The sequence below is a fragment of the Mya arenaria genome, chromosome 12, assembly GCF_026914265.1.
Source record: "Mya arenaria isolate MELC-2E11 chromosome 12, ASM2691426v1".
Classification (NCBI taxonomy): domain Eukaryota; kingdom Metazoa; phylum Mollusca; class Bivalvia; order Myida; family Myidae; genus Mya; species Mya arenaria.
This window is the reverse complement of record NC_069133.1, coordinates 69,101,176-69,126,798: the sequence shown is the minus strand read 5'-3', so window position 1 is coordinate 69,126,798 and position 25,623 is coordinate 69,101,176. Positions and strand designations below refer to the sequence as shown.

The window sequence follows — 25,623 nt, the reverse complement described above, 5'->3', positions numbered from 1 at the left end:
AATCTGGCCCCTCTCTTGTCGTCACAAGATTTCTATAGACTTATTATGCCCCCCTTCGAAGAAGAGGGGTATATTGCTTTGCACAGGCATGTCGGTCGGTCGGTCGGTCGGTCGGTCGGTCGGTCCGTCGGTAGACCAAAGCTTGTCCGAGTGATAACTCAACAATCCCTGGACATATGGTCATCAAACTTCACATGAAGGTTGGGGCTGACCAGTAGATGACCCCTATTGATTTTGGGGGTCATCGGGTCAAACGTCAAGGTCACAGTGACCTTTAATGGTAAAATAATTTTAAAGCTTGTCCGAGTGATAACTCAACAATGCCTGCACCCATGGCCCTCAAACTTGACATGGAGGTTGGGCCTGACCAGTAGTTGACCCCTATTGTTTTATGGGGTCATCAGGCCAAAGGTCAAGGTCACAATGACCTTGAATGGTAAAAGGTTGTCCGAGTGATAACGTGACAATGCCTGCACCTATGGCCCTCAAACTTGACATGGAGGTTGGGCCTGACCAGTAGTTGACCCCTATTGTTTTTGGGGGTCATCAGGCTAAAGGTCAAGGTCACAGTGACCTTGAATGGTAAAAGGTTGTCCGAGTGATAACGTGACAATGCCTGCACCCATGGCCCTCAAACTTGACTTGGAGGTTGGGCCTGACCAGTAGCTGACCCCTATTGTTTTTTTGGCTCAATGGGTCAAAGGTCAAGGTCACAGTGACCTTTAATGCTAAAAGGTTGTTCATGTGATAACTCAACAATGCCTGCACCCATGGCCCTCAAACTTGACTTGGAGGTTGGGCCTGACCAGTAGATGACCCCTATTGTTTTGGGGGGTCATTGGGCCAAAGGTCAAGGTCACAGTGACCTTGAATGGTAAAAGGTTGTCCGATTGATAACTCAACAATGCCTGCACCCATGGCCCTCAAATTTGACTCGGAGAATTGGCCTGACCAGGAGATGACCCCTATGGTTTTTGGGGGTCATCGGGCCAAAGGTCAAGGTCACAGTGACCTTGAATGGTAAAAGGTTGTCCGAGTGATAACTCAACAATGCCTGCACCCATGGCCCTCAAACTTGATTTGGAGATTGAGCCTGGCCAGAAGATTGTCCCTATTAATTTTAGGGGTCATTGGGCCAAAGGTCAAGGTCACAGTGACCTTGAATGATAAAAGGTTGTCCAAGTGATAACTCAACAATGCCTGCACCCATGGCCCTCAAACTTGACATGGAGGTTGGGCCTGACCAGTAGATGGCCCCTATTGATTTTAGGGGTCAAAGGTCAAGGTCACAGTGACCTTGAAAGCAAACTCGACAATTCTTGGACCTATGGTCATCAAACTTGACATGAAGGTTGGGCCTGCCCAGTAGATGACCCCTATCGACTTTGGGGGTCATCAGGCCAAGGTCAATGTCACAGTAACCTTGAACGCCAAAAAGTTAACAAATCTTCCCCCACTGATTTCTCAACAATGCCTGAACCTATGATCATTAAACTTGACATGGATGTTAAGCCTGACCAGTAGATCACCCTTATTGATTTTAGGATTCATAGAGCCAAAGGTCAAGGTCACAGTGATTTTGAATGGTAAAAGGTTGTCAGAGTGATAACTCAACAATGCCTGAACCCATGGCCTTCAAACTTGACTTGGAGTTGCATCTGACTTGTAGATGACCCCTTATGATTTAAGGGGTCATCAGGTCAAAGGTCAAGGTCACAGTGACCTTGAACGAAAAAAACTTGTCTTGTTATAACTTGACAATGCCTGCACCCATGGCCCTCAAACTTGACATTTAGGTTTCTGGTGACCAGCTGATGACTCTGGATTTTGAGTTCATAGAGTCAAAGGTCATGACGGTCATAACACACTTTATCCTCACACTTTAATGGTCATAATCTTAAAACAGCAACAAATCAGCTGTCATTTCGGTCCATGCATATTTCATTCAATTGTCCATTTAATCCTGACAACATGGCGCTCAGGGGGGGCATAATGTTTGACAAACATCTCTTGTTTATGATAGACTTTGGAAATCTTCTAATCTCAAACCACAAGTCCTAGCCCTTTGATAATTTTATGTATCATCATATGATGGCCCTCTACCCAGTTTGTACAAATTATGCCCCAGGGGTCAAAGCTGACACAACCCTTTTTGACATACTTACTTATTTTTGAAGCTACACCAATGTAATTTGGACCATGTATGCTGTTTTCAAAACAAATCTCAATGTTGTCCTCATATTACATTAACTGTGACCTTTTGACCTACCTTTTATTATTGAAGTGGCAGCAATGAAATTGGGTCCACATGTACAGTTACGTAAACAAATATCAATGTTGTCCTCAGATGACCTTGACTGTGACCTTTTGACCTACTTTCTTATTTTTGAAGCTACAGCATGGAAATTTGGATCATGTGTATAGTTTTGAAAACATAAATTTAGCTTAGATAGTTGTGTAACATTGTCTTATGGTCCTTCTTTGTCAAGATTGTTCAAATTATGCTCCTAGGTTACATAGAGATATAAAGGGAAAACGTCTTGTCTGAAACTGAAAGGCCTAGAGCATAGCTATTTGGTGTGTATCTCTGTCTAGTGGTAACAAAGTTTTAAAACTTTCACTCATGTGAGCAATTGAGGGCCATCGTGGCCCTCTTATTGATAGTAATGTTAATAATAATCTCTTTTGTATTGTTTTACAAAGATAGGCTAATGTATTGCTCAATTTGCTCCTTTCCCATGTAGAAATAATTGTTTGTGAAAATAAACTGGCCTTTGGGAAGGACCCCAGTCATTGACCAAACCTGTTACTGCTTGAATCCATATAAGACAAGTCAGGCCATTCAAGAATGACATATGTAATCATTACAATAAGATCGGCCAGTCGTAGTGTGATATACAGAAAAATGCGTATTTAAAGTATAAAACCATTGCATCCATTTAGGCTTAGAGCATTTGAGTCAAGATGGCCTTTAAAATGTTTTAGGGTATTTGACGTGTTAAAACTTAAAAACTTGTAAGTGCAAGTTTGCATTTCATAATATGATGGTTTACAATGAAATTCCATTAGAGTTCATCCTTTGACATGATTTTTATCAATAAACCAACGATTATCTCTTTTAGGTCAACTCCTATCTACACTGCCAAAAGTGCCTCTCAATAAAGAACACAGAAAATTTCAAAAATCTGTTTGGTTCCCTGTACATATGGTTCACTTTCCAGGCTGAATATTGAGATGGCTTATCAGATATTTACATGATGAGAATTCCAAAGGAAAAATGCAGGAATAAATCTCTGGTATCTGATAAACAATGGAAGACTGCCATGGAGTAATGTCTAATAAACATTAATCTGCCCAATTAGATTAATTTTGATCAAACACAGTTGACTAGTGGTTGTCTGAGTGGTTCGGTGTTTTAGATGGTACTCTAATATTGGTCTGTATCTGTTAGATAATTTTCTATTATTCTTTGAAAAAAGTGAAGTAAAGGGGGAACAGGTTTCTTTTCATCATATGATAGCATTTTGTTGTGCAGGAACCGTTTGGTTCCATTGTGAAGAAAACTACTCATCCTGATTTTTTCCTGTTGTTTACGAAACCTTTGATTCTGTTTTCCACTGGTTCTGTTGAGCAGGAACCTTCTCGTCCTGTTGTGTAGGAAACTCCTAGTCCTGCTGTTTATATGGAAACTTCTGGTTCTGTTATGTAGGAAACTTCTGGCTCTCTTGTGTAGGAAACATCTGGTTCTTTTGTGTAGGAAACTTCTGGTCCTATTGTGTAGGAAACTCCTGGTTCTGCTGTTTATGCAACTTCTGGTTCTGCTGTTTGTATGGAAATTTCTGGTTCTGCTGTTTATACAGAAACTTCTGGTTCTGCTGTTTGTATGGAAATTTCTGGTTCTGCTGTTTATACAGAAACTTCGGTTCGGTTATGTAGGAAACTTCTGGTTCTGCTGTTTATACAGAAACTTTGGTTCTGTTATGTAGGAAACTTCTGGTCCTGTTTGTAGGAAACTTTTGGTTCTGTTATGTAGGAAACTTCTGGTTCTGCTGTTTATACAGAAACTTTGGTTCTGTTATGTAGGAAACTTCTGGTCCTGTTTGTAGGAAACTTTTGGTTCTGTTATGTAAGAAACTTCTGGTTCTGTTTGTAGGAAACTTTTGGTTCTGCTGTGTAGGAAACTTTTGGTTCTGCTGTGTAGGAAACTTTTGGTTCTGCTATGTAGGAAACTTTTGGTTCTGTTATGCAGGAAACTTTTGGTTCTGTTTGTAGGAAACTTTTGGTTCTGTTTGTAGGAAACTTTTGGTTCTGCTGTGTAGGAAACTTTTGGTTCTGTTATGTAGGAAACTTTTGGTTCTGTTTGTAGGAAACTTTTGGTTCTGTTATGTAGGAAACTTTTGGTTCTGTTTGTAGGAAACTTTTGGTTCTGCTATGTAGGAAACTTTTGGTTCTGCTGTGTAGGAAATTCTGCTGTGTAGGAAACTTTCGGTTCTGCTGTGTAGGAAACTTCTGGTTCTGCTGTGTAGGAAACTTTCGGTTCTGCTGTGTAGGAAACTTCTGGTTCTGTTGTGTAGGAAACTTTTGGTTCTGCTGTGTAGGAAACTTTTGATTCTGCTGTGTAGGAAACTTTTGGTTCTGCTGTGTAGGAAACTTTTGGTTCTGCTGTGTAGGAAACTTTTGGTTCTGTTGTGTAGGAAACTTCTGGTTCTGCTGTGTAGGAAACTTCTGGTTCTGCTGTGTAGGAAACTTTTGGTTCTGCTATGTAGGAAACTTTTGGTTCTGCTGTGTAGGAAACTTTTGGTTCTGCTGTGTAGGAAACTTTCGGTTCTGCTGTGTAGGAAACTTCTGGTTCTGTTGTGTAGGAAACTTTTGGTTCTGCTGTGTAGGAAACTTTTGGTTCTGCTGTGTAGGAAACTTTTGGTTCTGCTGTGTAAGAAACTTTCGGTTCTGCTGTGTAGGAAACTTCTGATTCTGTTGTGTAGGAAACTCCTAGTCCTGCTGTTTATATGGAAACTTCTGGTTCTGTTATGTAGGAAACTTCTGGTTCTGTTGTGTAGGAAACTTTTGGTTCTGCTGTGTAGGAAACTTTTGGTTCTGCTATGTAGGAAACTTTTGGTTCTGCTGTGTAGGAAACTTTTGGTTCTGCTGTGTAGGAAACTTTTGGTTCTGCTGTGTAGGAAACTTTTGGTTCTGCTGTGTAGGAAACTTTTGGTTCTGTTGTGTAGGAAACTTCTGGTTCTGCTGTGTAGGAAACTTCTGGTTCTGCTGTGTAGGAAACTTTTGGTTCTGCTATGTAGGAAACTTTTGGTTCTGCTGTGTAGGAAACTTTTGGTTCTGCTGTGTAGGAAACTTTCGGTTCTGCTGTGTAGGAAACTTCTGGTTCTGCTGTGTAGGAAACTTTTGGTTCTGCTGTGTAGGAAACTTTTGGTTCTGCTGTGTAAGAAACTTTCGGTTCTGCTGTGTAGGAAACTTCTGATTCTGTTGTGTAGGAAACTCCTAGTCCTGCTGTTTATATGGAAACTTCTGGTTCTGTTATGTAGGAAACTTCTGGTTCTGTTGTGTAGCAAACTTTTGGTTCTGCTGTGTAGGAAACTTTTGGTTCTGCTGTGTAGGAAACTTTTGGTTCTGCTGTGTAGGAAACTTTCGGTTCTGCTGTGTAGGAAACTTCTGGTTCTGTTGTGTAGGAAACTCCTAGTCCGGCTGTTTATATGGAAACTTCTGGTTCTGTTATGTAGGAAACTTCTGGTTCTGTTATGTAGGAAACTTCTGGTTCTGTTGTGTAGGAAACTTTTGGTTCTGCTGTGTAGGAAACTTCTGGTTCTGTTGTGTAGGAAACTTCTGGTTCTGTTATGTAGGAAACTTCTGGTCTTGTTTGTAGGAAACTTCTGGTTCTGCTGTTTACTGTGAAATCATTAATGTTCGTGGGGCATTAATGTTTGTGGTTTTCGTGGGTAAGGTGATCCACGAATTTAAGATCCCACGAAATATAGACCCTTTATTGACTTTTTCAACTGCCATGTTATGTACATACTAGTTTATTCGTTACAAAAGTCGCAGTATACAGCGTTAATACATGTCTCACTGTATATTTTACTATCATGGTTTTGTTCTGCCTTTAACAAATAATAAACCAAATCAATTAAATGTGTTTTTATGAACCAAATGACAGAAGCACGTGTTTAAACGTGTGCTGTTAATGAAAATCTCCAGGTTTACAAGATGTGCGTGATGAGTGTCTGTACTTGATTTTTTTATTTAATGAAATAATCGATTACATTACAGGTTATTGAGCACCCAACGTTTCAGAACATTTACGCATATTATAAGACTTATACAAATGCCGTAATAGTCCCGACATGCCTTCTGAATGACAGTCAACTGTTGCAACCGTTGCAAAACTGTGTATTGTCAAAACTGATGATTGTTTTGATAAGGCTTGTCGCTGCGCGGATTAAAGCATGTCAGGCATAATTAATGCGTGTCGGTAATTATCCTTGCCAGCGGAAGGCACGACGGGTAAAGTGCGAACAAACAACTATACGGTATTACCATCTCAATAGTTCGCTCTATTGATGTTTTTCTAATGCCAGACAGCAGGTGTTTTTCACACCTTCGCACATTTGAAAAGATTTAATAGTGACAATAATGCTACTTTGCTAATGCACATTCCTTTATTATTTTTTTTAAAACAGTAAGATACAACAAAATGTTTTGTAAATAATCGAAACATTAAAATCATGAACAACGATTAATTGATATTTACCTCCTTTCCCGATTTTCCGTTGCCGTTATAACTCAATCCAGTTATAGTGCTGACTCACATCGAGTTTTTGTGAGTAGCGTCCCTTTTGTAAAAAAGTAAACACTCATGTTTGTTTTCAATTTATTTCTCAGTAATTCATTATAAAGTAAACATTCAATATATTTCTGCGTGTGTTAACTTGCGTGATTTTACCTATGTCAGTTGTTCTCTTCGGTGACGCAGTACAGATACTTACTATTACCGCGTTCTGCCCCGGTCCGATATTTTTGACCTGAAAAGGACTTTGAAAAAAACAGATGAAATTCTAATAGCATAGAAAGGACGCAGACAATTTTTAAGACAAGAATTGGGGGTAAAAAAGTGCGTCCTATGCATGATATAATACGGTATGCACTAATTGCCATCTCGTACCACTTTAGCGAGTGTCATAAACCTTGTGACGTAGAAGGCGGAAATCACGGGCCAGCGCGTGGAGAATATGCAGATGATCTAGGAAGATCGCAGATTTGATTATTTTTTTTTTTCAAAAATAAAAAACCACGAATTCAAGTACCCAACGAAATTGTATTTTTTCGGCAAACCACGAAATTTCATGCCAACAAATATAAATGATTTCACAGTATATGGAAACTTCTGGTCCTGTTATGTAGAAAACGTCTGGTTCTGCTGTTTATATAGAAATTTCTGGTTTTTCTGTTTATTTGGAAACTTCTGGTTCTGTTATGTAGGAAACTTCTGGTTCTGCTGTTTATACAGAAACTTCTGGTTCTGTTATGTAGGAAACTTCTGGTCCTGTTTGTAGGAAACTTCTGGTTCTGCTGTTTATATGGAAACTTCTGGTTCTGTTGTGTAGGAAACTTCTGGTCCTGTTGTGTAGAAAACTTCTGGTCCTCTTGTGTATGCATCATCTGGTTCTGCTGTTTATACGGAAACTTCTGGTTCTGCTGTTTATACTGAAACTTCTGCTTCTGTTGTGTAGGAAACATCTGGTTCTGTTATGTAGGAAGCTTCTGGTCCTGTTGTGTATGCAACTTCTGGTTCTGCTGTTTATACGGAAACTTCTGGTCTGTAATACATAGGAAATTTCTGGTCCTGTTGGGTATGCAACTTCTGGTTCTGTTATGTAGGAAACTTTTGGTCCTGTTGGGTAGGAAACTTCTGAATCTGTTGTGTAGATCTTCTGGTTCTGTTATGTAGGAAATTTGCAGCCTGTTGTGTAGGAAACTTCTGGTTCTGTTGTGTAGGAAATTTGCAGCCTGTTGTGTAGGAAACTTGCTGCCTGTTGTGTAGGAAACTTCTGGTCCTGTTGGGTAGGAAACTTCTGAATATGTTGTGTAGGAAACTTCTGGTCCTGTTGTGTAGATCTTCTGGTTCTGTTGTGTAGGAAATTTGCAGCCTGTTGTGTAGGAAACTTTTGGTTCTGTTGTGTAGGAAATTTGCAGCCTGTTAGGTAGTAAACTTCTGAATCTGTTGTGTAGGAAACTTCTGGTCCTGTTGTGTAGGAAACTTCTGGTCCTGTTATGTAGGAAACTTCTGGCCCTGTTGTGTAGATCTTCTGGTTCTGTTGTGTAGGAAATTTGCAGCCTGTTGTGTAGGAAACTTTTGGTTCTGTTGTGTAGGAAATTTGCAGCCTGTTAGGTAGTAAACTTCTGAATCTGTTGTGTAGGAAACTTCTGGTCCTGTTGTGTAGGAAACTTCTGGTCCTGTTATGTAGGAAACTTCTGGCCCTGTTGTGTAGGAAACTTTTGGATCTGTTGTGTAGGAAACTTCTGGTCCTGTTGTGTAGGAAATTTGCAGCCTGTTGGGTAGGAAACTTCTGAATCTGTTGTGTAGGAAACTTCTATTCCTGTTGTGTAGGAAACTTCTGGTCCTGTTGTGTAGGAAACGTCTTGCCCTGTCGGGTAGGAAACTTTTGGATCTGTTGTGTAGGAAACTTCTGGTCCTGTTGTGTAGGAAACTTCTGGTGCTGTTGTGTAGGAAACTTCTGGTTCTGTTGTGTAGGAAACTTCTGGCCCTGTCGCATAGGAAACTTCTGGTTCTGTTGTGTAGGAAACTTCTGGTTCTGTTATGTAGGAAACTTCTGGTCTTGTTTGTAGGAAACTTCTGGTTCTGCTGTTTACTGTGAAATCATTAATGTTCGTGGGGCATTAATGTTTGTGGTTTTCGTGGGTAAGGTGATCCACGAATTTAAGATCCCACGAAATATAGACCCTTTATTGACTTTTTCAACTGCCATGTTATGTACATACTAGTTTATTCGTTACAAAAGTCGCAGTATACAGCGTTAATACATGTCTCACTGTATATTTTACTATCATGGTTTTGTTCTGCCTTTAACAAATAATAAACCAAATCAATTAAATGTGTTTTTATGAACCAAATGACAGAAGCACGTGTTTAAACGTGTGCTGTTAATGAAAATCTCCAGGTTTACAAGATGTGCGTGATGAGTGTCTGTACTTGATTTTTTTATTTAATGAAATAATCGATTACATTACAGGTTATTGAGCACCCAACGTTTCAGAACATTTACGCATATTATAAGACTTATACAAATGCCGTAATAGTCCCGACATGCCTTCTGAATGACAGTCAACTGTTGCAACCGTTGCAAAACTGTGTATTGTCAAAACTGATGATTGTTTTGATAAGGCTTGTCGCTGCGCGGATTAAAGCATGTCAGGCATAATTAATGCGTGTCGGTAATTATCCTTGCCAGCGGAAGGCACGACGGGTAAAGTGCGAACAAACAACTATACGGTATTACCATCTCAATAGTTCGCTCTATTGATGTTTTTCTAATGCCAGACAGCAGGTGTTTTTCACACCTTCGCACATTTGAAAAGATTTAATAGTGACAATAATGCTACTTTGCTAATGCACATTCCTTTATTATTTTTTTTAAAACAGTAAGATACAACAAAATGTTTTGTAAATAATCGAAACATTAAAATCATGAACAACGATTAATTGATATTTACCTCCTTTCCCGATTTTCCGTTGCCGTTATAACTCAATCCAGTTATAGTGCTGACTCACATCGAGTTTTTGTGAGTAGCGTCCCTTTTGTAAAAAAGTAAACACTCATGTTTGTTTTCAATTTATTTCTCAGTAATTCATTATAAAGTAAACATTCAATATATTTCTGCGTGTGTTAACTTGCGTGATTTTACCTATGTCAGTTGTTCTCTTCGGTGACGCAGTACAGATACTTACTATTACCGCGTTCTGCCCCGGTCCGATATTTTTGACCTGAAAAGGACTTTGAAAAAAACAGATGAAATTCTAATAGCATAGAAAGGACGCAGACAATTTTTAAGACAAGAATTGGGGGTAAAAAAGTGCGTCCTATGCATGATATAATACGGTATGCACTAATTGCCATCTCGTACCACTTTAGCGAGTGTCATAAACCTTGTGACGTAGAAGGCGGAAATCACGGGCCAGCGCGTGGAGAATATGCAGATGATCTAGGAAGATCGCAGATTTGATTATTTATTTTTTTCAAAAATAAAAAACCACGAATTCAAGTACCCAACGAAATTGTATTTTTTCGGCAAACCACGAAATTTCATGCCAACAAATATAAATGATTTCACAGTATATGGAAACTTCTGGTCCTGTTATGTAGAAAACGTCTGGTTCTGCTGTTTATATAGAAATTTCTGGTTTTTCTGTTTATTTGGAAACTTCTGGTTCTGTTATGTAGGAAACTTCTGGTTCTGCTGTTTATACAGAAACTTCTGGTTCTGTTATGTAGGAAACTTCTGGTCCTGTTTGTAGGAAACTTCTGGTTCTGCTGTTTATATGGAAACTTCTGGTTCTGTTGTGTAGGAAACTTCTGGTCCTGTTGTGTAGAAAACTTCTGGTCCTCTTGTGTATGCATCATCTGGTTCTGCTGTTTATACGGAAACTTCTGGTTCTGCTGTTTATACTGAAACTTCTGCTTCTGTTGTGTAGGAAACATCTGGTTCTGTTATGTAGGAAGCTTCTGGTCCTGTTGTGTATGCAACTTCTGGTTCTGCTGTTTATACGGAAACTTCTGGTCTGTAATACATAGGAAATTTCTGGTCCTGTTGGGTATGCAACTTCTGGTTCTGTTATGTAGGAAACTTTTGGTCCTGTTGGGTAGGAAACTTCTGAATCTGTTGTGTAGATCTTCTGGTTCTGTTATGTAGGAAATTTGCAGCCTGTTGTGTAGGAAACTTCTGGTTCTGTTGTGTAGGAAATTTGCAGCCTGTTGTGTAGGAAACTTGCTGCCTGTTGTGTAGGAAACTTCTGGTCCTGTTGGGTAGGAAACTTCTGAATATGTTGTGTAGGAAACTTCTGGTCCTGTTGTGTAGATCTTCTGGTTCTGTTGTGTAGGAAATTTGCAGCCTGTTGTGTAGGAAACTTTTGGTTCTGTTGTGTAGGAAATTTGCAGCCTGTTAGGTAGTAAACTTCTGAATCTGTTGTGTAGGAAACTTCTGGTCCTGTTGTGTAGGAAACTTCTGGTCCTGTTATGTAGGAAACTTCTGGCCCTGTTGTGTAGATCTTCTGGTTCTGTTGTGTAGGAAATTTGCAGCCTGTTGTGTAGGAAACTTTTGGTTCTGTTGTGTAGGAAATTTGCAGCCTGTTAGGTAGTAAACTTCTGAATCTGTTGTGTAGGAAACTTCTGGTCCTGTTGTGTAGGAAACTTCTGGTCCTGTTATGTAGGAAACTTCTGGCCCTGTTGTGTAGGAAACTTTTGGATCTGTTGTGTAGGAAACTTCTGGTCCTGTTGTGTAGGAAATTTGCAGCCTGTTGGGTAGGAAACTTCTGAATCTGTTGTGTAGGAAACTTCTGTTCCTGTTGTGTAGGAAACTTCTGGTCCTGTTGTGTAGGAAACGTCTTGCCCTGTCGGGTAGGAAACTTTTGGATCTGTTGTGTAGGAAACTTCTGGTCCTGTTGTGTAGGAAACTTCTGGTGCTGTTGTGTAGGAAACTTCTGGTTCTGTTGTGTAGGAAACTTCTGGCCCTGTCGCATAGGAAACTTTTGGATCTGTTGTGTAGGAAACTTCTGGTCCTGTTGTGCAGGAGACCTTTTATTTTGTTGTGTAAGAATTGGCTGGTTCTGTTGTGTAGGAAACTTCTGGTCCTGGGTTCTGCTGTGTAGGCAACATTCGATTCATTTGTGTAAGAATTATCTGGGTCTGGTATGATGGAAATGCTTTGTTGTTTTCTGTAGAAAACTTCTTTTGCTGTTGTGTAGGAAGGCTTTGGTTTTGTCGTGTAGAAAACCTGTTTGTTTCATTTTGTAGAACCACTAAACTTTGTTACAAGTGTAAGGAACCTTTCTTTCTGCTTAGTATGGAACCTTTGGTTCCTTTGTGTAGGATTCTCCTGGTTGTGTAGTGTAACAAATGTCTGATTCTGTAGTGGATAAACCTTTTAATTCTGTAGTGCAAAAAGGCAGATTCTGTAGTGTAGAAAAGTTCTGATACTGTTGTTTAGAAAATCTCCTGATTCTGTTTCAAAGGAAACTTCTGATGGAATCTCTTGATTCGGTGTAAGTAACTCCAGATTGTGTTGTGTAGAAAACTCATGATCCTGTTGTGTAGTATTACTTATAGTTCTGTCAAGGAATTTTGATTATACTGTGCAGAGGATGCTTCTTTTATTAGATCAGCTCATTTTCATTGACTCTTTACATGTTGTGTAGTCTGAGAACTTCATAAATCAAAATGTACTTTAGTGTTTTAAGAGTTATTGCCTTTGTTTCCTTTACTTATTATGTCTGTGATAATGTTATTCTAGAGGACTTCACATAAAACTCATTAGATGAACCAATATTAACAATTTTCTAATGTTAAATGTTGTTTAATTGTAATAGCTCTTACAAATTATTAGCTTTGGAAAAGGTTCTTTGTACTCTTTAGTTAAATGTAAGTGCTTAACTCTTAATCTTTCTTTACTTATGTTTTCAAAAAGGTTTCCATCATATTATGTAATGTGAACAAAGGGCATTAATGTAGGAAAGTGAAGTTGAATTATCTTATGTTTATAAGAGAGGCGTTGAAGAGAGGCCTCTGTTAAAATTAACTATGAGGGAGAAATATGTGCAAATAATGCAAGGTATGATCATAAAGACCCTCCATTCAGACCTCTCCTCACTACATGATTTTAAAGGCAGAATCTTTGTTTAATAAAAACGTTTGGGCAGTTTAACATGCCAAGGGCACAGATGAAAATCTCAATAATTATTTTCTCTTGTCAAAACTATTTCAATTTCCTCCATTTGCAGGTATCACAGACGGACCATGCCAGTTTCAAGGACCTCATTTGGCACCTTGTCTACTATCCCAAGCTCAACTCCGACCTTGAGAAGGCAAGGTATGGTTTCAAAACATGGTTCTGACTTGTAACTTGTCATTAGAACTATTTTATTAAGGAAATTGTATTTTACAAAAACCTCTCCTTTCCGATGTATTAACACCAACCTCCAAGAGGGAGAGTATGGTTACAATGTAGCGCTGAATAATTGGATAGATTGCATACAGGATAATCGATGATGGAATCAGACTGAACTTGCAGAATCAATTATCATATCAGAGTCTGGTTGTCACTCGCTAGTATTATTATACCACATTTTTGCCAAAAAATTGATGCTTGAAATAACATCTTTGAAGAGACATTTACAAGTTAACATATTATTCCTCTTGTGATGTTCAGGGGATATAAAATTCAGGATTTATCCTCTATCCCGGATATAGAGGCTCCAATCATTGTAAATATATTGTGACACAAAACATGTTGCGGTGATGCATTTTAATAAGAGTGTCTCTGAAATGACAAAATGTGTTCCTATGATGTATTTATGGTCTCTGAAATGCCTAAAACCTTTTTGGCCCCCTTGTTTCCAAACAAGAGCTCTTACCCTTGACCCAAAGTTTTTTGCTGCCCCGAACTATTTTTCAGGATTGACGATTATCAGCTGTTAGAACCCCTAGATGTAGTTGCCTGATTCATGGGTTGTTCCCCTGTCGGATGTATACATATTGTAGGGGAGAAAGAGTTGCAGGACATGTTCATTAGATTTGTAATCAATAAATCACTAGAACTTCATGTGCTAATATCATAACCAAATGAAATAAAAGGAATCCACTTCCTCATATAAAACATACATATTTTCATACAACATGCAATGAAAATGAGAATACCACTGATTGGATCAGTCATCTGTAAATCATGAAAATGGTACAAAGAAAATAGAAATGCTATATAGTCTAATGAATTATGTTTTATATTGGTATAATGAATTGTTTTATTGTGATAGAGATTAAAGGTTTTCTGACATGATTTGCCAAGTCCTTCAATTAAAACATCTATCAACGGCAGCGAGCACAACCTACTTGAAATGTCTCAGTCTTCTCACATTGTATCATCATGAACTTATAACCAAAGCAAATTCAGATGTAATTCAATTGTTACATATATCATGGCTCATGGCTCTGGTTTCAATAAAAGGCTGTGTTTTCAAAATAAATAACTTGTGTTAAACTGATACACAATATTATTACAACAAACTTTTGTTATCTGTTTACAAATATTTTACCTCGACTTTGACCTTGACCTTGCGGTAGAACATACCTTGAAAGAAGAAAGATTGGTAACCTTAAGAAACATTGGCATCTTTAAGATATTTTTTAGCTAGTTTGAATGTCAGAGCCTTGATAAAAGAAAGATTGGTAACCTTAAGAAATATGGCATCTTTAAGATATTTTTTAGCTAGTTGGAATGTCAGAGCCTTGAAAAAAGAAAGATTGGTAACCTTAAGAAACATTGGCATCTTTAAGATATTTTTTAGCTAGTTGGAATGTCAGAGCCTTGGTGTTTTGCATCAGGGTGCACTATCTCTGTAAGTTATAACTTAAGAAAAAACATTAAGATATGCACAAAACTTGGTGCACATAGCAAGGCCCATAACTGCATCTTACAAGTGTCACGTTAATTGCCCTTTGATTGACTGGAAGTGTTGGCACCCCCTTACTAGCTGTGCTCTTGTTTCTTTTGTATGGTATAAATCACAGGGTGCAAAATTTTATGTAATAAATTCTTTGATCACATCGCTGGAAACTTCATCAGAATGCTGATGTATATGTTAGCTGGTTGAAAGATTTATATGAAAGGATTATGTGCAGTCTGTGCATTTCTGATTGATTACTGATATGCAGCCTTGAAGCAAGAAATGTGGTACAGAGAATAAATAGAGTTACCATGTTCATATTATGATTGCTCATTTTTCCCATGGTTAGGATATTGCTGTGATAAAAGTCATGATGGTGTTTTGTGTCCTTATTATAAACGCTATAATTTGACTGTGTTTTTTGGTCACTGTCCTGTCTGTCACTGTCCTGTCTGTCAGTGGTTGTGTTGTCATATTTCATGTCACTGTCCTGTCTGTCAGTGGTTGTGTTGTCATATTTCATGTCACTTTCTGTCTGTCAGTGGTTGTGTTGTCATATTTCATGTCACTGTCCTGTATGTCAGTGGTTGTGTAGTCATATTTCATGTCACTGTCCTGTCTGTCAGTGCGCATGTCCTCATATTTCATGTCAGTGTTCTGTCTGTCAAGTGTTCATGTCCTCATATTTCATGTCGCTTTCATGTCTGTCAGTGTTCGTCTTGTCATATTTTATGTCATGGCTGTGTCTGTCGGCCTGCTTCACGTCAATCACTGCTGCGTCTGTTGATATTAATGCTAATGCTTGGTCAGTGGTTGTTCTTATTGTCATATTTCATGTCATTGTTATGTCCGACAGTGTTTTTGTCATCTCTCAAACATGCTTTAACCGCATACAAAGAACATGTACCAGGGCAATAAAAGTAGACCCTATGTTCCTATACAAGATAGAAGAAGCGTTTTACAACCCCTATTGTTACAACAGCATGTTACATGTTTACATTGGTACTTGATTAATTTCAACTTTATTGTCTGATTTATTATCCCAGGACATAAATCAATGTCAGTGTCAGTGATTTTGCCACAAAATGTATTAACTGTAATCCTTCATATATTATTTTTGCAATATGGCAAAAATTTGCATTTTGCATGCATATTCTGCTTTCAGTTTGTCTTATTTTTTGAAGACAAAAATTCAAAGCTTTGTCATAGCATTCCGCTATCTATGTCATGAAAAAACTTATCTCTTGTCTGAGATGAATATTTACACTTAAAGACATTCATTGTCTTGAATAGATATATATTTGACTATTACAGACCAGCGGGCCAATTATATATATCATTAACGAGTTGTCCACATGTTATCTTTTGGTTACTTTGCTAATTAATATGAATTATTCCATTGATTGACCAACCAAACGACTTTTGGCTAACTTTGACCTACATTGTGTATCCAAGGAAATAATAACCAGCACCCAATTGTATAAAACTGGTTAAGATTTTGGTTTGGTCAAAGTGATCATCAAAAATGTTTATTGATTGGTCAATATTTATCCATTAATAACTACTAACCAATCAAATCTCTTTGATGAGTCAACTAGCCAAAAGATAACCGGTGAACAACTTATTGAAGCTTTATACAATTGGCTGCAGTTGTATACATTGGCTGTAAGGGGCCATCTCATCAGGAATCCTTGGAGAGTTTTCAACTGTGGTACTTCACTGTTGCAAATGTTGAAACGGCCCCCAGAATATAAGTTTCTGATTTCACACTATTTAGTTAGCTATTTTTGTTCTGTCATCATTTCATCCATTGGTAAGCCCTGATTACTGGAGAGCAAGTGTTAAATTTGACATTTGACAGCTCATTAACCACTTTGTTGTGATAATGAGGAGGAGGCATAATGGTTCAAGATGAAACAGGGGGTTTACCAATGACATTTCCATGGTTGTCTGTCAGAGGGTCATCAAAGTTTACTAAAAACCTTAGAAAACAAACAAAAGTAGCTCTGAAAAGTTTCCAGCAGTGCAGCCAATGCCTTTTAAGCTTCATTATTCCTGATCAAGTTGATTACATAATTCCTTTAATTATTATTGCTCAATATTGTGTACTCAGCTCAATAAATTATGCATGTTGTCAATGCTGTTTAGTGATGACCAAAAAATCAAATTTTCAACTTTGAACACGAAGAATTCTTAAAAATCACCATTTTTTCTCTGCAATATTACAGAATTCCATTTTTTTCTTGCATATTGAACTAGTTAGCAATACAAGATGATTATGTTTACATGATTAATTCAGCTTTAAAAGAATATGAAGAAGATTGAATGTAAGACAGTTTGCCAATAAAATTAATCTTGTATACACAGATTATTTGAAAAATGGCAGACATTTTTAGCAATGGCTTGCCAGAGATGGCATGACTTCTGTGGGTGTGGAAAAGTAATGTAACTTGGTGGAAATGAAGGCTAACATAGTGCAGTTTATTAGATAATGCTGGGGTTTTGTCAGATAGTTGGATGGATGTTGGTTGCTTGATGGGATGTAAGATGTATCCTGGAATAGAAAGATCGGGGATGGCAACGTTGGCTGTTTTCTCTGGAATACTCACTTATGATGAATCAGATGTGATTGGAAATCACTGCTGCTTGTCAAAAAGCTTGTAAGGCAAAGTTTACAATGTATTAACAGAGAAATTGCAAACACAGACAGAAAATGTGATTTATTTATCAGAAATCAAAATAGAAGGTTTCAACCAAAAAAAAATCAACGCAGCCACATCATGTTTGACTACCTGTAAATAGCTTATATATATGTATATATGTTTTACATGTAGCTTTTAAGGGGTAAACTTAGTGCAATGATGAGTGTGAATTATGTCTGACTTTTATGCAGAAGTCTATTTGGATTCACAGCTATAAATATTTTTTATTCAAGTCCTGTTGCTGATTTAAGACCCGCATACTTCAACTATGAGATGGAGTGGATATTTCCACTTCTAATGTTGGTGGTACATATGTTTTTGTTATACACATATTTACATAACATAACTCCTCTGACTTGATGATGTTTAACTGCTAGAGATGTATAAAACATTTGAAGTTGACTGCAAATATAATCAGCGAGTGGGCCTTTCCTTTTTGCTTTCAAGTTATGCATTTAAGAAGAGGATGTGTATAAGTGTTCACAGTTGATGAAAATATGGCCACATTTTTTAATACTTTTTCATATACTTATTATTTTCTATCCATCAGCATAGAGTGAAAAGTGAATTCCAGTATAATGTGGAAAAAAATGATTGAAGATCGAATTCCAACATGCCATCTCTAATTACAGAGGATGATATTTTATGTATTTTCAGGACTTCTAAAAATGCCAGAATTCTTTAGATGGGTAAACATCATTAATAACACAATTTACTTTCAATGTCTAGACCATTCTTGAAATCTGGTGAAGATGTTCAGGATCTGAGAGTTTTTATCTCCTTTATTATCTCCTTGAAAAAGGGTATCATTCCGTCTTCTGAAGCAGACAAGGGAGACAGTCATAATTTGTATTAATAGAAAATACTGTATATAGAGTGACCTGTGTTATGTCCCTTACTCTCTTATGTTTAATAAAATGTTTAATGTATGTAAAAGGTTGATATGCCCAGTAGTAAAAATGCTATTTAATTTATTTAGGGTGTCTTACAAATCTGTGTTTATGAATACCAAAGGTAACAGGGATTATAATAACATTTTTTCTCAGATTATGTTCATTTATAGTAACAGTGCAACCACAAAATATTTCTGAAGTCATACATTAGTGAATGGTTTAGTGACTGCAGTTGTGGAAAGAGTAGTACTGTAAACACTTCCTAGAACTGTCTTTGCAGTTTTTATTTTTTACTATGTATTATTTTCCAGAGCCATATTCCGCTGGATGACGTCCAAGAACATGTACAATATTGACTTTAAGAACATCCAGAAAGGCTCCCCGGAGGAGGTGCTCACGTCCTTCAAGAACAAGAAAGGGACGTATGCCAGAATCTACGAGACTCTGTGTGGGTAAGTGAACAGAACCACGGTACATCATCCATCAAGGCTGTCTCTGTTCCAATTCTAGTTAAAATTTCTATCCAGTGGTTTATAAAAGGTTTCAAAGAAAAATATTAACAAGCTATTGCCCTTAACAAAAAAAATGAACTGTTATTGTACTAACAAGAGAAAAAAATATGTCCTTAATTGGATCAAACCCAGGATGTATCGTTCATGTCATGTAAGGCTTTTGGATGTGCCAATATGGCTGACACCACACTCACATTGAAGTATTATACATCGTTCAAACTTAACACAAACCTAACTGCTATCCCGTGTTGTTTCAGCTACGCTGGTCTGTACTGCACTGTGTTGACTGGGTTTGCGAAGGGCCTGGACTACCGTCCGGGAGACAAGTTCAAGGGCACGGAGTACAACCACAGCTGGAACGCAGTGAACATTGACGAGAACTGGTACCTTGTTGACTCCCACTGGGCCACGCGATACCTCATTTCGGAGAAAAACCAGCCAGAAAACCTGGTATGCAATGGGAATTTCATGCATGATATGTGATCATTTTCTGAAAAAAACTAGCTGAAACATTTTGAATTTATATTCCCTTCACCCTTTTGTATTGTGTTTGACTAGATTTGGATTCCATAGGACATAGTACAAGTAAAGGAGCCTTTGTCATCTTGAAAATAGATCTAGCATGGTCCAGTGGTATCAGTGATAATGCTAGGTCCATATGTGTGTGTCATCTTGCTTACATTGTGTTTGGCTAAACATGTTTCATGTTGTTAAGCATTGTATTGCTTTTCTTCAAGGTTTGAAGCAAGGTTTGAATTGTTAAAAAACAAGTCATCTTATCCTTTTAAGTTTAAGTCTTGGGAGATTTGGCCTAGTCATCAATGCATTTTCAAGTTAAGGGCTGATTATACAGACTTATGTTCGAAATTTCAAAGTATTTTTAACATTTTTTAGTGATACAAAATAATAGAAAAATGATGTCAGTATATATTCCATTGCAGGTGTATGAATACGATGACTTCTACTTTATGACTGACCCGGAGCAGCTGATCTACAGTCACTGGGCCCAGAAAGCAGAGTGGCAGATGTTGGCCCACCCGCTCACCCTACAGGAGTTTGAAGAGCTCCCCCTTGTCAAGTCGTACTTTTTCAAATGCGGGATGTTCTTCATCTCCCACCAGAAAGGCGTCGTCCAGACTCGCAAGGGGAATATTTCAATCACAGTAGGATTTGTGAAGCCCACAAATTTTACGTACAAAATAGTCCTGGCGGAGAATGGTGACGAGATGTACCAAGGGAACAAACTGAAGAGTTACGGGCTCCAAGAGACACGCCACAATCAGGCTTCATTCACGCTGAGAGCCCCGAAAACTGGGTCCTTCTACCTGACCATCTTTGCCCAGCTTCTGACGGGAGATATCGGGGTGAAGAATGTCTTTACAGCAGCGGCAGAGTACAAGGTGAACGCTGATTCCCCTGCTCATGATGCGGTGCCCCTCCCTAACTGCTCTGATAGCAACTGGGGCCCAGGAATCCCCCTGGATCAGCTGGGAATCATCCCTTCGCAGAAGGATGCCGTTATCCCCACTCAAGAGGGAAAAGTGACTCTGGAGTTTCAGAAAACGAGACCCACATTCATACTGTGCAAGCTTCGCCGACCTGGACTTAAGGTAAATGTTAGAACATTGTTCTTGTTTTTAAATATTATGTAAAAACTTATTTTATATTGAGGATCATTATTTTGTTGTTTCCCTTTTAGCAATTCCATATCAGGAACACTTAGTTTATTCTAGGCAGATGATGGAAGTGTTTATATATATGATATATCTCCCAATGATAGGGAAACATCAGTCAGTTATATCTATCAACCAATGACATGAAGTACTTTCACCCATCAAATGACATGAAGTACTTTCACCCATCAAATGACATGAAGTACTTTCACCCATCAAATGACATGAAGTACTTTCACCCATCAAATGACATGAAGTACTTTCACCCATCAAATGACATGAAGTACTTTCACCCATCAAATGACATGAAGTACTTTCACCCATCATTTTAGGAAAATAACACACCAATTTCTCTTATTATGAGCTTATTTCTTTTAATTAATTTCACAGTGTAGATTTAGAATTCATCTATTCAGTGTGTGTTTTCACAGGAGGATGAGCTGGAGCGCTGTGTGGTCGAGGCTGACCAGGGAGACAGAATCGTCGTGACAGTGACCCTGCCCCACAAGGGCGAGTATGGATTCGAGGTATACGGCAACGACCCCAACAAAGATGGAGACACCTACACCCATGTGTGCCAGTACTTCCTGCACTATGCTCCTCCCAGTGAGCAGGCGAACGCCTTCTACCAGGAGACCCCTAGCAGGCAGTGTAACCTGCCGGACGGTTCCCAAGCTACACAGCAGAATAAGGGATACCAGCCTGATGCACAGCAGGTGAGAATTGTGGGAGTTGTTCCCCTTGTTGTTATTATTACTGAGTGAAAAAATGTGAAATGTGTTATTGGTTTTATGAGCAAAATGCTTTGAACAATATTCAAGTTTTTTCTTTTCATTCAAGACAATCTCTATTGGAAAATGGTCATCAGTTGGGAGTCCTGTTGATGTTTTTATTTAAATGTCATAACATTTTTTTTTTTAGAAACTCAATCTTTTAAAATTATGCTCTATGTAATAGTGTTTTTTTTTGATTTCTGAACAATTCAGTGTATGGAGACCAAAAATAAATGCTATCTTTCTTAGCGACCCGTTCAGAATGCCCTTCAGATGCCACTATACTGACAGCATGCGTAAAATAAATGACTTAATGGAAATTTGTCAGTTGTTTACGTTACTAAATGGAAAGATAGCAGTTGTAGACTTCTTAGTCAGAGTTCTTCTAAGTGATTAAATGTAAATCTGTCTGGCGATTTCAATTGGCAGAGGAAGGAGCCTGAACACTTATGTGGAGTAACAAGAAATATATATTCCATTAGACCCCATTCAAACTCATTTTGCGGATAATTTGCTTTGTAACAGATGGCTTGTGCTCTTTGGTTATCTTGGAAATTTAGAAACTTGCAAGGGGAAATACAATAATAAATATCGCCCTAGAACTCCTGTCTATTTATTCCTTGAAAACTACTTGTTATTTTTGTTGAACTGGTGTAAAACACAAAATCTTTTGAGTGTTTGATATTTTGTTGCAGTACAAAGTTAATAGAACTTCTATTTGTTAAAAAATGAAATCAAAACAGACTAACAACTCACAATTATAGAAGGACTCATAGACAGTTTTCATGGCTTAATGTAAGTTGAGATAATACATTTTATTTCTCCATGATTGAAAACTAATGTAAAGGTCTTCTCTGTATTAGCAGTCTAAGTTAAAAATCTTAGTTTTCTTGTTACTGGCATACCATGAACCTTTTTTTGCAATACAAGGCAAAAGTTTACGGAAGATGTATAGTAATTACTGTGATAAACTTGATGGTTTGGGGAGAAAGACAACACAACCAAGGTGAAATTGTTGGCAGTCTGCATGGCAGCGGCAGTTGCATGTGCCAGAATCCATGTACAGTTTGTACTGGGGAATATTGCAGCTGACAGTCTGGAACCAGAAAATTGTTAAAAAAAAACCTGTTGACTGATGCAGGTTGCAGATTCACTGTAATAGAAGACAAAAGTAGTCCTAATATTGGACATGGTGTCTTAAATGTTTTTGCATGGTGGTGGGGGGGGGGGGGGGAATTAAAGTTGACAGAAATTAAAATGATAATAATTACATCTATTATTATCATCTTTATAAACAGAAGCACTTAATAGAGTAAATCATATATGTTGTATCATAGTTATGGAATGTCACTTTGTTTAAGATCTAATTCAACATGTTGAGTGATCGATAGTCAATAGCAGAAGGACATACATCCGCAACCACTTGTTACTAATACCCACAGGTTTTCTACATGAACGGAAGCTACTGTTTTCCGCTTCAGGTTTTGCTAGGAGCATTTCTGACATTCCCAATGTATCATTCATACACTTTGTATTCTTACTGTACAGTCAAAACTAAGTGTATAGGTTGCATGTATTGCAGCAGATGATTCTTGTATTGTGCCAAAATGCTTTGCAGGATTTGTTTGGGTCTGATCTTAAGTAGCTGTAAATTGTCAAGATCACAAACAGCAGCCATGTAAATTAATAAGACAAGTGCAAGTTCATCATTTTACATAATTGATTTGGAAAAATAAACGAAAACTTAATTTGAAACAGATCACATGACAAAATTTAATATAAAGATTACAAACGCTAGGGAGAAAACATGGCTATGATAAATACAGGCCTGCAAGCCCTGCACTGGTTAATTTTTATTTAATAATATTTTATTGCATGAGAACACGTTTGACAATGAGAATATCAATGCAATGTTCAACACAATATTTAAACCAACATTATAAAACCAAGCATGCAAAGGGATTGGGCCACGGCTCTCTCTTGTTTTACCGGGCTAGTTCAAATTCTTAAATTTACATAGCAGAGCTTGTTATAATTTTAGAAGCCCAGTAATACCACAAAAATTCAGACATGTTGATCTTGAAGGATAATTTTTCAATTGTGCTTCATTTAGTGTGTAAATTGCACAGGGATTGTCATAGATCTGCATTTGTTGTTAACAAAGAAATATCAACGGCTATCAATTTGTAAACAAGAGCTTGAAGATTGTACTGTGAGAAAGCAGTATGAACTTAACATGTGCATATTGTTTCTTTGAATATCAAAAAAGGACTAAGGTCGAAAAAAGGTTTTGTCACAAAATTCATACTCAATGATATGGCAGGGATTATTATTTGCTAAACATGTGTAAAATTACTGAGGCAGGGTTTGTGCCATGTCTCATTTCAAGATATAGTACCTTTTATAGTTAAAGCAAAATATTTGCACAACTACTTAGGTCTGTGACAGACGTCAAGGCAATGGCAATAACCTGACTTACCACAATGATGAAAGGCATTGAAGTTATGGTGTTGTTTTCTCTAGATTGTAAAAAATACTATTCTAGGATCAACAACGGCTAAATTAATTTATAGGACTTCTGGGTTCAGCAGAAGGAAAGTTTCATTTCTCCACTTCTTATGCTTAAATGAAGACACTTGTGTTTCAAAATTGACCAGATTCTTGACATGGTTTGGTCAGTCAATTACAACCACTGCCCCCCCAGGTCCGGGGAATAGCGGGGACTTTGACTTTTGGTCCAGCCAGCCCCGGGTAAAATCTCCGCCCTGCGGGGACGAACTGATGGTCAAATCCCCGCCAAATGCCCCCGCACCCCAGGGGGCCTAGGTAAGGCCCATTCCCCACTATATTTTGCTCGAAGACAAAACCATCGCATTCACCCAGCACTGCGTGGCCACCTGAAACGTAAAAACACGGCCCATTTCCCTGGCTATACCTGGTATACAACCGGACATGGGGGGGGGGGGCGTGGTTACAATTGACTGTTGCATTAGAAGAAAACCTCACAAAACTAGAGAAAACGAGTGGCTCGCAAGGGGGGTTATACGTCACTATAGACAATAAATAACTAAAAATATATATATATATATATTACTTTTAAAAATAATTTAATATTTTGCACTTAAATATTACATTTCATGTGTTTGAACAAAAATAAATTTTATTGGGAAAGCAATTAGAAGCAAGTATCCAGAAAATTCATTTTAAAACTTTATCATATTTGTGCCTCTCATCGGCTTGCCGACTTAACTATAAATCAATCAAAACGTTTCATTTCCTTAATTCATCAACATTATTCAGTATTAAAATATGATTATTAATTGGTCTTCAATCTAGGTCATTTGTCTAACATCTAGGTCAGAACTTGGGTAAAGCAGCTATTGGCGAAAAAAAAAAATAGTAGCCTGCCGGAAATAAAAAATAGTAGCCTGCTCAGTACTGCACACCACCTTGTAGCAGATAAGCATATTTATTTCCAAGCACTCAAGTTGATGGATCTGCTCAGCAGCTACTGTCAGGTCCCAGTGGAAGTCTACCAACCACAGAAATATTTTCATTCTGCAGCTGTAATTACTTTTCTATCACTGTTGTATGGATGACATTATGTAATATTTATATTGCTATTGCATGAGAAACCCCTGTTTCTGCATCTCCAAGCACATCATTAATAATTTTACAGGGCTGGTATATTATTGCCAGTCCCCATGCAGGCATAGCGCCTAAGTCGCCAGACATGGTACCAGCAATTTGGGCAGGCTGTGAAAATGAGTTGTTTTAATTCCATAATAATTTTGATTGATTAAAATGACTTCAATTACATTTATATTATGTCTGTATCTATCATCAAATCCATGTTTTAACATGAACTGTGATCACTGGAGGTATGTACATTATACAATAGTCAGTTTCCTGTTGTGTTCGAACACCCTTATTTGCTTGTTGAAATAAATATGGTCAATCAGATAATACTCGGCTATGTTTCTTTATGATATTTAGACTGCAACAGTTTATTTGGCCTGATTTCTTCATATATAGTGAAACTGATTGTTTTATAGTTCAATGTAGTAGAGCAGAAGTTGTTATATCAAAAGAGTGGTAAATACAAAGCCTTGAGTTGCAGATGCTGCACTTGTTAAAAGTTGCTGCATTTCGTATTATTTTGTGCTCTTTGTGGTGAATAATAGGGCTTATCTCTGTGCTATGGAGTAAATACTGGATTTGAGCTGTAAAAAATCAGTGAGGGGATTTTCTTGGTGATGTTTTTGCAAAGAAAAAAAAACATTTGACTTTTCGGAGAAGAAAAAAAAACTGTAGTATGTGTCACAGTCGTTCCACTAGCTAGCATGTTGTTGTTGATTAAAGGTTGTATTTGATACTTGAAGTT

At 37.8% G+C, this 25,623-nt stretch overlaps 1 protein-coding gene across 2 annotated transcripts in view; it reads left to right on the top strand.

The window, feature by feature from the left end:
- LOC128211194 (uncharacterized) overlaps positions 1 to 25,623 on the top strand; it is a 63,520-nt gene that overhangs the window by 19,953 nt on the left and 17,944 nt on the right. For both annotated transcript variants that reach the window (XM_052915669.1, XM_052915668.1), the window contains exons 3-7: positions 13,025 to 13,113; positions 18,593 to 18,733; positions 19,051 to 19,243; positions 19,735 to 20,403; positions 20,898 to 21,182. In XM_052915669.1, the coding sequence (XP_052771629.1) occupies positions 13,025 to 13,113; positions 18,593 to 18,733; positions 19,051 to 19,243; positions 19,735 to 20,403; positions 20,898 to 21,182 (1,377 nt within the window). The remainder of the gene's footprint in view (positions 1 to 13,024; positions 13,114 to 18,592; positions 18,734 to 19,050; positions 19,244 to 19,734; positions 20,404 to 20,897; positions 21,183 to 25,623) is intronic.